The sequence below is a fragment of the Ictalurus punctatus genome, chromosome 6 (assembly GCF_001660625.3).
Source record: "Ictalurus punctatus breed USDA103 chromosome 6, Coco_2.0, whole genome shotgun sequence".
Lineage (NCBI taxonomy): Eukaryota > Metazoa > Chordata > Actinopteri > Siluriformes > Ictaluridae > Ictalurus > Ictalurus punctatus.
This window is the reverse complement of record NC_030421.2, coordinates 7,834,332-7,848,865: the sequence shown is the minus strand read 5'-3', so window position 1 is coordinate 7,848,865 and position 14,534 is coordinate 7,834,332. Positions and strand designations below refer to the sequence as shown.

The 14,534-nt window shown below is 42.7% G+C and overlaps 1 protein-coding gene across 1 annotated transcript in view; it reads left to right on the top strand.

Moving 5' to 3' along the window:
* cwc22 (CWC22 spliceosome associated protein homolog) overlaps nucleotides 1–14,534 on the top strand; it is a 42,674-nt gene that overhangs the window by 12,217 nt on the left and 15,923 nt on the right. Inside the window, exons 10-15 of the mRNA XM_017469944.3 lie at nucleotides 4,642–4,777; nucleotides 5,466–5,672; nucleotides 7,405–7,467; nucleotides 8,224–8,322; nucleotides 9,170–9,248; nucleotides 13,051–13,111. Coding sequence (XP_017325433.2) covers nucleotides 4,642–4,777; nucleotides 5,466–5,672; nucleotides 7,405–7,467; nucleotides 8,224–8,322; nucleotides 9,170–9,248; nucleotides 13,051–13,111 — 645 coding nt within the window. The remainder of the gene's footprint in view (nucleotides 1–4,641; nucleotides 4,778–5,465; nucleotides 5,673–7,404; nucleotides 7,468–8,223; nucleotides 8,323–9,169; nucleotides 9,249–13,050; nucleotides 13,112–14,534) is intronic.

Genomic DNA, 14,534 nt, shown 5'->3' with positions numbered 1-14,534 from the left:
TGGAGACACAGACAGACAGACATGGACAGATGCATGCAGACACAGACAGACAGACATGGACAGATGCATGCAGACACAGACAGACAGACAGACATGGACAGATGCATGCAGACACAGACAGACAGACATGGACAGATGCATGCAGACACAGACAGACAGACATGGACAGATGCATGCAGACACAGACAGACAGACAGACATGGACAGATGCATGCAGACACAGACAGACAGACAGACATGGACAGATGCATGCAGACACAGACAGACAGACAGACATGGACAGATGCATGCAGACACAGACAGACAGACAGACATGGACAGATGCATGCAGACACAGACAGACAGACAGACATGGACAGATGCATGCAGACACAGACAGACAGACAGACATGGACAGATGCATGCAGACACAGACAGACAGACAGACATGGACAGATGCATGCAGACACAGACAGACAGACATGGACAGATGCATGCAGACACAGACAGACAGACAGACACGGACAGATGCATGCAGACACAGACAGACAGACAGACACGGACAGATGCATGCAGACACAGACAGACAGACAGACACGGACAGATGCATGCAGACACAGACAGACAGACAGACACGGACAGATGCATGCAGACACAGACAGACAGACAGACACGGACAGATGCATGCAGACACAGACAGACAGACAGACACGGACAGATGCATGCAGACACAGACAGACAGACAGACACGGACAGATGCATGCAGACACAGACAGACAGACAGACACGGACAGATGCATGCAGACACAGACAGACAGACAGACACGGACAGATGCATGCAGACACAGACAGACAGACAGACACGGACAGATGCATGCAGACACAGACAGACAGACAGACACGGACAGATGCATGCAGACACAGACAGACAGACAGACACGGACAGATGCATGCAGACACAGACAGACAGACAGACACGGACAGATGCATGCAGACACAGACAGACAGACAGACACGGACAGATGCATGCAGACACAGACAGACAGACAGACACGGACAGATGCATGCAGACACAGACAGACAGACAGACACGGACAGATGCATGCAGACACAGACAGACAGACAGACACGGACAGATGCATGCAGACACAGACAGACAGACAGACACGGACAGATGCATGCAGACACAGACAGACAGACAGACACGGACAGATGCATGCAGACACAGACAGACAGACAGACACGGACAGATGCATGCAGACACAGACAGACAGACAGACACGGACAGATGCATGCAGACACAGACAGACAGACAGACACGGACAGATGCATGCAGACACAGACAGACAGACAGACACGGACAGATGCATGCAGACACAGACAGACAGACAGACACGGACAGATGCATGCAGACACAGACAGACAGACAGACACGGACAGATGCATGCAGACACAGACAGACAGACAGACACGGACAGATGCATGCAGACACAGACAGACAGACAGACACGGACAGATGCATGCAGACACAGACAGACAGACAGACACGGACAGATGCATGCAGACACAGACAGACAGACAGACACGGACAGATGCATGCAGACACAGACAGACAGACAGACACGGACAGATGCATGCAGACACAGACAGACAGACAGACACGGACAGATGCATGCAGACACAGACAGACAGACAGACACGGACAGATGCATGCAGACACAGACAGACAGACAGACACGGACAGATGCATGCAGACACAGACAGACAGACAGACACGGACAGATGCATGCAGACACAGACAGACAGACAGACACGGACAGATGCATGCAGACACAGACAGACAGACAGACACGGACAGATGCATGCAGACACAGACAGACAGACAGACACGGACAGATGCATGCAGACACAGACAGACAGACAGACACGGACAGATGCATGCAGACACAGACAGACAGACAGACACGGACAGATGCATGCAGACACAGACAGACAGACAGACACGGACAGATGCATGCAGACACAGACAGACAGACAGACACGGACAGATGCATGCAGACACAGACAGACAGACAGACACGGACAGATGCATGCAGACACAGACAGACAGACAGACACGGACAGATGCATGCAGACACAGACAGACAGACAGACACGGACAGATGCATGCAGACACAGACAGACAGACAGACACGGACAGATGCATGCAGACACAGACAGACAGACAGACACGGACAGATGCATGCAGACACAGACAGACAGACAGACACGGACAGATGCATGCAGACACAGACAGACAGACAGACACGGACAGATGCATGCAGACACAGACAGACAGACAGACACGGACAGATGCATGCAGACACAGACAGACAGACAGACACGGACAGATGCATGCAGACACAGACAGACAGACAGACACGGACAGATGCATGCAGACACAGACAGACAGACAGACACGGACAGATGCATGCAGACACAGACAGACAGACAGACACGGACAGATGCATGCAGACACAGACAGACAGACAGACACGGACAGATGCATGCAGACACAGACAGACAGACAGACACGGACAGATGCATGCAGACACAGACAGACAGACAGACACGGACAGATGCATGCAGACACAGACAGACAGACAGACACGGACAGATGCATGCAGACACAGACAGACAGACAGACACGGACAGATGCATGCAGACACAGACAGACAGACAGACACGGACAGATGCATGCAGACACAGACAGACAGACAGACACGGACAGATGCATGCAGACACAGACAGACAGACAGACACGGACAGATGCATGCAGACACAGACAGACAGACAGACACGGACAGATGCATGCAGACACAGACAGACAGACAGACACGGACAGATGCATGCAGACACAGACAGACAGACAGACACGGACAGATGCATGCAGACACAGACAGACAGACAGACACGGACAGATGCATGCAGACACAGACAGACAGACAGACACGGACAGATGCATGCAGACACAGACAGACAGACAGACACGGACAGATGCATGCAGACACAGACAGACAGACAGACACGGACAGATGCATGCAGACACAGACAGACAGACACGGACAGATGCAGACACAGACAGACAGACAGACATGGACAGAGACAGACACGGACAGATGCAGACAGACATGGACAGATGCAGACAGACAGACATGGACAGATGCAGACAGACATGGACAGATGCAGACACCGACAGACAGACAGGGACAGATGCAGACACAGACAGACAGACATGGACAGATGCAGACAGACATGGACAGATGCAGACAGACATGGACAGATGCAGACACCGACAGACAGACAGGGACAGATGCAGACACAGACAGACAGACATGGACAGATGCAGACAGACATGGACAGATGCAGACACAGACAGACAGACATGGACAGATGCAGACAGACATGGACAGATGCAGACACCGACAGACAGACAGGGACAGATGCAGACACAGACAGACAGACACGGACAGATGCAGACACAGACAGACAGACATGGACAGATGCAGACACAGACAGACAGACAGACATGGACAGATGCAGACAGACAGACATGGACAGATGCAGACAGACATGGACAGATGCAGACACCGACAGACAGACAGGGACAGATGCAGACACAGACAGACAGACAGACATGGACAGATGCAGACAGACAGACATGGACAGATGCAGACAGACATGGACAGATGCAGACACAGACAGACAGACATGGACAGATGCAGACACAGACAGACAGACAGACATGGACAGATGCAGACAGACAGACATGGACAGATGCAGACAGACATGGACAGATGCAGACACCGACAGACAGACAGGGACAGATGCAGACACAGACAGACAGACAGACATGGACAGATGCAGACAGACAGACATGGACAGATGCAGACAGACATGGACAGATGCAGACACCGACAGACAGACAGGGACAGATGCAGACACAGACAGACAGACATGGACAGATGCAGACACAGACAGACAGACAGACATGGACAGATGCAGACAGACAGACATGGACAGATGCAGACAGACATGGACAGATGCAGACACCGACAGACAGACAGGGACAGATGCAGACACAGACAGACAGACAGGGACAGATGCAGACACGGACAGACAGACAGACAGGGACAGATGCAGACACGGACAGACAGACAGACAGGGACAGATGCAGACACGGACAGACAGACAGGGACAGATGCAGACACGGACAGACAGACAGACAGGGACAGATGCAGACACGGACAGACAGACAGACAGGGACAGATGCAGACACGGACAGACAGACAGACAGGGACAGATGCAGACACGGACAGACAGACAGACAGGGACAGATGCAGACACGGACAGACAGACAGGGACAGATGCAGACACGGACAGACAGACAGACAGGGACAGATGCAGACACGGACAGACAGACAGGGACAGATGCAGACACGGACAGACAGACAGACATGGACAGATGCAGACACGGACAGACAGACAGACATGGACAGATGCAGACACGGACAGATGGTTAGACACAGCTACACAGACGGATACATAGTCAAAGGTGGACGTACGGCAACAGATAGCAAGGCAAACCTTTTGATTTTATGATTGTGTGTGTGTGTGGAAAAGGCTCATGAAGTGCTGTGTTTGGAGATGCTGACTCTGCTCTTGGAGCGTCCCACTGATGACAGCGTGGAGGTGTCCATCAGCTTCCTGAAGGAGTGTGGCCTGAAACTCTCAGAGGTTTCCCCCCGGGGCATTAATGGTACATTCCCAAGCCTAGAAGAGAGCTCTATTTTAAACTCGTCCCCCCTACACTTACACATTTCTACGTACCGTGTATAGAGCACATATACATATACCGTCTTTAGCTTCACTGGGGGCAGTTACCCTCATACTGAAAACCTTTGCGTTGACTTGGTTCTGAAATCCTCCGAGGGTGGGGGTGGCGGGGTGTATGATATGATATATTCTATAAGTATAATACATGCATACATTATAGTAAACTCTAATTGGGACCACCTTATATTAAAAAAAAAAAAAAGTCATGCTGTAAGTTTGAAAAGTAGGACAATTATGTGTTTGACCTTCATCTTAGGCACTGATTATGGTGACAGAACTAACGTGAATAATTTATTGCATCATTTGCAGCTCTGCTGTGAAGCCTCATTAATCTCTCTGATGTAAGAGCTTTCAGACGTGTTGATTGTGAACTTAATGAGATGTAACTCTGCTACTTAGGCTTTCATTTAAAAAAATCTGCTAGCTTGTTGTATATGTTGCCTGTCATGTAACATTACACACTTTTAAAAAAAAGTAACTCAAATGGATTTCGTTACGATTAGCATAGCGGTGCGTTTTTAGAGAAGGGTCATGTGTTGGACGCGTTTGGAATTTATGTAATTAGACCTGCTTCTAATGTGTTTTGTTTTTTTTTTCTTTTTTTTTCTTAGCCATCTTTGAGCGCTTGAGGAACATCCTACACGAGTCAGAGGTCGATAAGCGTGTGCAGTACATGATTGAGGTGATGTTTGCCATCAGGAAGGATGGCTTTAAGGACCATCCCATAATTCCAGAAGGCCTGGACCTGGTGGAGGAAGAGGACCAGTTCACTCACATGCTTCCTCTGGAGGATGACTACAACACAGAGGACGTGCTCAGTAAGAACGCTCGCACTCAGACCAGAAAAAGGGACCAAACAATCAGGTCACAATTTACACCAAAATTTCCACCCAAACTACTGTAACCTATTAGAAGCAATTTAACCAGATTCAGATTACAGTTTCTGACCATAAATGCCACTGTAACCAACCACACTTCATACCGCCTTAAAATACCACTGTAACTAATCTGATGGAGATTACCACCCATATAAAATGCCACTGTAACTAATCTGATGTAGATTACCACCCATATAAAATGCCACTGTAACTAATCTGATGTAGATTACCATCCATATAAAATGCCACTGTAACTAATCTGATGTAGATTACCATCCATATAAAATGCCACTGTAACTAATCTGACGTAGATTACAATCCATATAAAATGCCACTGTAACTAATCTGATGTAGATTACCATCCATATAAAATGCCACTGTAACTAATCTGACGTAGATTACAATCCATATAAAATGCCACTGTAACTAATCTGACATAGATTACAATCCATATAAAATGCCACTGTAACTAATCTGACGTAGATTACCACACATATAAAATGCCAGTGTAACTAATCTGACGTAGATTACCACACATATAAAATGCCAGTGTAACTAATCTGATGTAGATTACCACCCATAAAAAACCACTGTAACTAATCTGACGTAGATTACCACCCATAAAAAATGCCACTGTAACTAATCTGATGTAGATTACCACCCATAAAAAATGCCACTGTAACTAATCTGACGTAGATTACCACCCATAAAAAATGCCACTGTAACTAATCTGACGTAGATTACCACACATAAAAAACTAACCACTGTAACTAATCTGGCATAGATTACCACCCAAAAATGACACTGTAACCAAATCCATTTTGGATTTTACACATTACACGGAAATACAGAGCTAGACATGGCTAAATCAGTATGTAAACTGTCATGCAATGGTATGATATTGTGTTGATTTTGGCTTATTTTATTTCCTGTTTTCTTATGGCGCTTGCTTGATGAGCAGGAACAACTTAATGTAGCACTTTATTTTATTTCAAAAAGTAATTTATTTATTTATTTTTTATTCGTTCTATTGTACATATTTTAAGTCCAGGGTTTTGAAATGACCGTTTTGTAGTATAGTACTGTATGATGCTCCTGAAATAAAACTCTGAAAGATGCAATGAATATGTTTGTCTGTAAAAGTGTATGAACGAATTCTTCCTGTGGTCCATTGTTTAAAAAAAAAAAAATCACAATACATTGCAATATCGAATAGCAAATTCTTAAAAATCGCAATATATATTGATTCGACACCCGGGTATTGTGCTCGTATCGATTCAGGAGGTAGGCGTATTGTCCCAGCCCTACTGATTTCTCATCCTGACTTGGCGCTGAGTAAATTCTCTGCTCCACATGAGGCCCTCACATTCTCACTTCTGACCTTTACACCTCTCTTGCGGCTTATTTCCGTTTGGCTCGCGTCAGTATGTTGTTTTCCTTCTGCGACAATAGAGTGTAATTGAAAAGGCGTACGGTTCGGGCCTTCAGGGTGCATAAACAGCCATTATCACATTAGGGTCTTTTTGTGAATCGTGCCCCACACACAGTCCTTTGTGGGCAATTGCCTCTGATTACATCGAGCTGGCGAGAGACTTAATCCTTTTGAAATGTTTCTGTTGCAAAAGATTTGTGTTAAAACACAACACATGGTTTGTTTTGTTTTGTTTTACAGATGTCTTCAAGATGGATCCTGACTTCGTGGAGAATGAAGAGAAGTACAAGGCGATTAAGAAGGGTAATTTGGGGATTTGTGAATCGTCAGATGCTCAGAATTGACCACGTTTATCATTTTCTGACTGTTTCCAGGACAGTGGTTACATTTTAATTGGGTGATATTATTTGTGTAGGATATTTTTGCACATTAGTAATTCAAAACTCTCCACAGAGTTGTACAAAGATGGGTAATTTAATATAAATAACATTTAATTCATGATTTCATATACATGAGCCGATAATAAAAATAAAAAAATACAAAAAAATGTAATTTGAGAGAGTAGAAATGAGCATGATTGAGCTGGACGATAATCGAAATCTTCACTGATACTGATGTTTAAAATTATTTATTTATTTTTTGGTCGATTTTGGACATTATCTCATTCGTTGTAGCTGAAAGCATGTTTTTGTTTTGTTTTGTTTTTGTTTTTTTAATGATTAGTTCATTGCAGTAGCCTGTGAAAATTACATTTTAATCGGTCTAATAATTAAATGTTACTTTTGAGCCCCGCCCACTGCTATTTTGAATATTGAGTACACTTAATTTAAAACTTGTGTGATTGCATTTTTTTTCAAGACGTTAATGTTGATGTGGCCACATGTTTCAGTACAAAACAATAAGTGATGGTTTTATAATATTTACATAAACTTTGCCAATATTAAAGAGGCGGGGCAAATTTTGACGATAGTTTATAGCACCTGTAACAGGATACAGGATGTGTTGATAACAGGAACAAACCTTAATGGTTTTTTTTTTGTTGTTTCTTTAATTAAACAGAAATTCTGGACGAGGGCAGCAGCGACTCGGACAACGATGCAGAAGGCAGCGACGAAGAGGAGGCCGAGGAGGAAGACGAAGATGCAGAAGCCGGAGAAGGTATCTGAAATTTTATTAAGTGTTAGGAAATGGACTGCTACCATCATATTCTGAATTCCTTGTTTCCCTAAATGACATTAAAATGCCAGTGAAACACCCCTGTATTGCAATGCTCCCACCACCATGCTTCAGTGTTCTTTCTCACAATTGGCCAAATCTAATCAGCAGCTACAGGAAACGTTTGCTGGTAGTTATTGCTGCTAAAGGAGGTTCGATCACTTATTAAATACAAGAGAATTTATTTTTTTTGTCTAAGCTGAGCTGTGAATTACTCATTATTTTCATCCATTAAGTAATTGTTCACATTATTCATTTAGGTGGAGTCTAGTGTTACGACTTAGAATAAAAATCAGACATTAGTCATTCATTCTGAAATCCAGGTAATGCGGTTAAATGTGCTGTGTAAAGCAGATATTCAGGTAAAAATAGATTTTATTAGTTAATAATGTTTCCGTCTCAGTTTTAAATAACGATTTACTGCGCAAAAGTGGTAAAGACGAGGTTTGGTAGCGCAACGCTGCGTTCGGGAAGAGTTCTCAGAGGCCGAGTGTCATCCTGAATGATAAACGTCTTTGTTCATACAGATGTCTACAGTATTTATATCTGCGCAGAGACCTAAAGCACAGTTCAGGCTGTGTGAGCTCGGCCTCGTTATTAGCTTCTGTGAGGAAAATCGACCTTGCTGCTGGTGAAATAAATAAATAAATAAATAAATAAATAAATGATCAAGCTCCAAGATCAGCGAGTGAGTGCTGTTGACCCTGAGGAGACTGGATCTCGGCTTCGTCGTTATTGACCTCGTGTCTCTTTTCATCCTCTCATTCTTGATTCGTGTCCTCGGATGAAGACAAAGTCACCATTTTCGACAAGACGGAGGTGAACCTGGTATCGTTTCGCCGCACCATTTATCTGGCCATTCAGTCAAGGTGAGCGCACACACACTATACACATTAAACACACTGCAGGGTCCAGAGGAGGAGAACAATCCCACTGCTCTGTTATGCTCCTGAAGTAGAAAATTGAGATTTATCCTACACGTTTTGGGTTTTTTTGGGTTCCGTGTGTGCGTGTTTTTGTTTTTTGTTTTTCTGTCACGCTCTCTCTCCAGCAGCAGTGGCCTGGTTTTAGCTTCCCTCTGAAGCAGAACTGCCATTTGAGTGTGTCAAACCTTTTAAATGCCCCCTGAGGTGCGACCCAGTGATCACATGATCAGCCTCAGAAAGCACAGTCTCTCGGGGTATCTCAATAAATTCTTTACTTGACCTGGATTTCTTCGAGGCATGCTCTTTGATGGTTTCTGTTAGTACACGTGTCCAGGCTGAGTTTTACTGAACGTCTGGTACGAACTGTGAGACTGCTGCGACTTTTTCCATAAGGAATATTATGTTTTAGACTTCCACCACAGCACTGTCAAGTTCTCGATTCTGATTGGTCACTCTGAATGTATCGATTTAATTTTCTGTAACCGTAACGCGCTGGGTGTTATTCCTTACGCGTACAGTATTGCTGCGCAGGGGTTTGATTCCAGTCTTCTAACGAATGCAACAGATGAGATGCATCTTTTTTGCACACTTTTCTCACCACCAGCTGCAGAATCTTAAAGCTTGCAGTCTGATTGGTTCTCTGCGTTTACGGTTGTTCAGTTAATAGCAATCAAATGACGACATCTTTATTTATTTTTTTTTAAAAAAAAGGTAGTTCTTGGCCACATTTGAGTGATAAAAAGTACTGAACTGTTTAGTGAACGCTAGAGATGTGGCCTGCGTGGCTTTTAGCATGCACTCTGTAATTACAGAACGGGTTTTAGTCGGGAAAATGTCTCCTGTGCCTGCGTTTTGTGTTTTGGAGGTGGAATTTGCCAGCTCCCTGATTGCCTAGTGACTTTTACAGACCTGTGGTGACAACAGAGAGGGAGAGAGAGAGAGACAGGAGGGCTGTTGTGTCCTAATGTCCCTCAGCATGAAGTTCTTTCACTGCCAAAACCAGTGAAACATCTGTTCTCACTTCAGCAGTCTCTCTCTTGTAGGTCTCACATACTCTAAGGAGCTTATTTTAACCGTGTGGTGACCGAAATAAGCTAATGAATATGTATGTGTGGAAATGAGGAGCATTCCAATAGCTGCAGGCTATAAAGTCGCTAAAGATAAGTATACTGTTTTATTAAAAAAACAAATAAACACATAAAGCAGGATGTTAGTGTGGGCAAGTGTGGCATTAAGGCATGTGCTGATTAAATAAAAAAAAAAGGATAACGCAGTGCATGAGATAATGCAGATAAGATAAGTGCATGAGATCACCGCCTAATCTGACATAGATTACCGCCTAAATATGCCACCGTAACTAATGACATAGATTACCACCCAAAAATGCCACCGTAACTAATCTGACAGATCACCCCCTAATCTGACATATATTACCGCCTAAAATTACACCGTAACTAATATGACCTAGATTACCGCCTAAAATTACACCGTAACTAATCTGACATAGATTACCGCCTAAAAATGCCACCATAACTAATCTGACAGATCACCCCCTAATCTGATGTATATTACCGCCTAAAAATGCCAGCATAACTAATCTGACATAGATTACGGACTAAAAATGCCACCGTAACTAATCTGACAGATCACCCCCTAATCTGATATATATTACCGCCTAAAAATGCCAGCATAACTAATCTGACATAGATTACGGACTAAAAATGCCACCGTAACTAATCTGACAGATCACACCCTAATCTGACACACATTACCGCCTAAAAATTACACCGTAAATAATCTGACAGATTACTGCCTAAAAATTACACCGTAACTAATCTCACAGATTACCGCCTAAAAATTACACCGTAAGTAATCTGACAGATTACCGCCTAAAAATTACACCGTAAATAATCTGACAGATTACCGCCTAAAAATTACACCGTAAATAATCTGACAGATTATTGCCTAAAAATTACACCGTAACTAATCTGACAGATCACCCCCTAATCTGACATATATTACCGCCTAAAATTACACCGTAACTAACCTGACAGATTACTGCCTAAAAATTACACCGTAACTAATCTGACATAGATTACCATCTAAAAATGCCACGGTAACTAATCTGACACAGATTACCGTCTAAAAATTACACTGTAACCAATCTGCCATAGATTAATGCCTGAAAATTCCATAAAAAGCTCATGAATATGTATGTATGGAAATGAGGAGCATTCGCATAGCTGCAGGCTATGAAGTCACTAAAGATAAATATAGTGTCCCTTTTTTTTTTTTTTTTTTTAAACTCATAAAACAGGATGGGCGAGCGTGGCATTAAAGCGTGTGCTGCTTAAAGAAAAGCAAGAATAATGCAGTGCATGAGAGTGGCTTCTCTGAGATGGAATAGAAAATAAGGACCCATAGATGACATGATGCCTTAATTCAGAAAACGAGCACAAATGCTGTGCGTCGCAAATATCCCGCGTTCCCTCCTTCTCTAGGCTGCTGCTGCTGTTAGTTTAGCACTTGGTCTGTAAATCCAATAATGTTCAAATACACTTGCTTTTAACTACACGTATTACGCGTATGCAAGATGGGTGCCGACAAACTAAAGTTGCGTCTCCGTTACGTATGTACCGTTCTAGAACATTCTCGAGTACGAACACTTACAGGTTCTCTTGTTTTACAGTTAGTTTCAATTTGAAAAACCTTGAAACCTTCCAAAAGGTCAGTTTTGGAAGATCATCTAGATTTAGTAAATATGTTTAGGGTTTTCGGAGGTGAGTAATGACTCTTGACGACAATCAAGACGACAGCAGGACGTGTTAAAGGGAAACGGAGCTTCAGTTTAATGTCACTGTGCCTGGAATCCTTAAACATTACAGTTCGACTTGGAAGCCAGACAGTCAGGGATGTTTTGGCTCTGACGTCCATCTAGCAAATGTTATTTTTATTTTTCCAGTCGTATATAAGATACTCTGATATATGTGGCACAATACAGATGTTCATATATCAGTTTGTTTTCCTGAAAATTTTTATATATATATATATATATATATATATATATATATATATATATATATATTTAAATTTATTTATTTATTTTTTCAAATATATATATATATATATATATATATATATATATATATATATATATATATATATATATTTTTTTTTTAAAAATTTATTTATTTTTTCAAATATATATATATATATATATTGTTTCAGGTGCTACTTAAAATAGGAATCACTTTTTATATGAATTGGTGCTGTTTAGTAGGGCTGGGCGATACAGCAAAACGATCATATATCGTGATACTTGAGGACATTTCTACGATACACGATGAGTATCACAGTATTTAACTTACTTAACAATCTGTCTGCAAACCAGTAGTAAAATGAACCAAAACGTTAAACTGAGTTTGACGATGCTTTTCTTTAATGCCTACATAGACAATGATTAAGTTAAAAAAATTACGTCAAATCGATGGCATCCATTGGTACCATTTAAATAATTGAAAACGTTTTATAAATGAAAATAAATCACCCCCATACCAACGATATTTCAGAAAAGTGCATCTTGTAGAAATAGCATTCATCACGATGTGGATATTCTATCGATTTTATATATATATATATATATATATATATATATATATATATATATATATATATATATATATATAATTTCGCCCAGCCCTACTGTTTAGTGCATTGTGGTGTGTTTTCCTTTCTATTCTCACAGCTTGGACTTTGAGGAATGCGCTCACAAGCTGATCAAGATGGATTTCCCGGAGAGCCAGACGGTACGTTTTCCTGATTGCCAAATCCTTTTAGTCTCTATTATCTATTTTTAAATCTCTTCAGACTCTCAGGAGTGGTTTAGTTGTCTTAATATCTGTGTTTCGCAGCTGCTGATCGGGGGAGAAAACCCAAGCATTTATCCTCAGCTCTGGGTGTTTCCTCTTTTCCTGCACTATAACTGATCTCATGCTTTCCTCCAGAAGTGGCTTATAGATGATTGGTCCTGAAGCTGCTCGGGGAATTCAGACCCAGTTTAGTGTTCCATCTGGTTTCTAAAGTGCAGAGAGGACGAGCAGAGTGCGCGGTCTGCTTTACATCCCCGTGCCGCTGCTTTAGATCTTTATAATTTAATACTACGGCTTACGTTTGTGCCACATGAGCTCGCTGTTTTGGAGACAACTTTCTTGAATCTGGGAATCTTGAGTTTTCCGTAAACATCGTTTAAATGGTAGCGTCAGTGTCATATATAATTTTTTTTCCCTACCTGCTATGTTTAAAGTAAGTAATCACATCCCGAAGTGTGTGTGTGTGTGTGTTTTTTTTTTTTTTTTTTTTCTCTCTTCCTGTTATACAATGGTTTTAATTAACTCTTATGTTAATAACTCTGGGTGCACGGTGGCTTAGTGTTTAGCATGTTCGCCTCACACCTCCAGGGTTGGGGGTTCGATTCCCACCGTGGCCCTGTGTGTGTGTCTGTCCAAACACATGCATGGTAGGCTGATTGGCGTGTCTAAAGTGTCCGTAGTGTATGAATGGGTGTGTGAGTGTGTATGTGATTGTGCCCTGCGATGGATTGGCACCCTGTCCAGGGTGTACCCGCCTTGTGCACCATGCTCCCTGGGATAGGCTCCAGGTTCCCCGTGACCCTGAAAAGGATAAAGCAGTATAGAAGATGGATGGTTAATAACACTGACACTGGAGACTCCTTCCGTGAGCTTTGTTTTCAGGAGCAGCGGTGTTCTTTTCTTCTGCGGTAATACATGATGTCATGAATTTAATCACCAGTTTTATAGACAAACTTGAGTAGAAATGAGAAATTAATGCTAAAAGCATTAAGAGTAAAATTAGCCTCCGTTTTGAGTACTTGACTTTCACAGGAAGATAAAAAGGAGAATTCGCTATACATAGCCAAAGGGCAAAGTAAGCGGGGGATCATGTGGAAGAACGCGGCTATAAATAGATAGCACTGGTTAACAGCTTGTGAGAGAGAGACACACAGTGAGAGTGTGTGTGTGTGTGTGTGTGTGTGAGAGGGTGTGCAGTATAACTCGCGGATATAATATAGCCCACTGTGTGAGAATTTCACTGTGATAAAACGCTGGTGTCTGTATATTCTGTAATAAATTCATGAATGTAGTGCCATTTTAAACACGCTGTTGGACACTAGGGGGCGTTAATCAATCGCTTCATTAATATTCCAGTGTT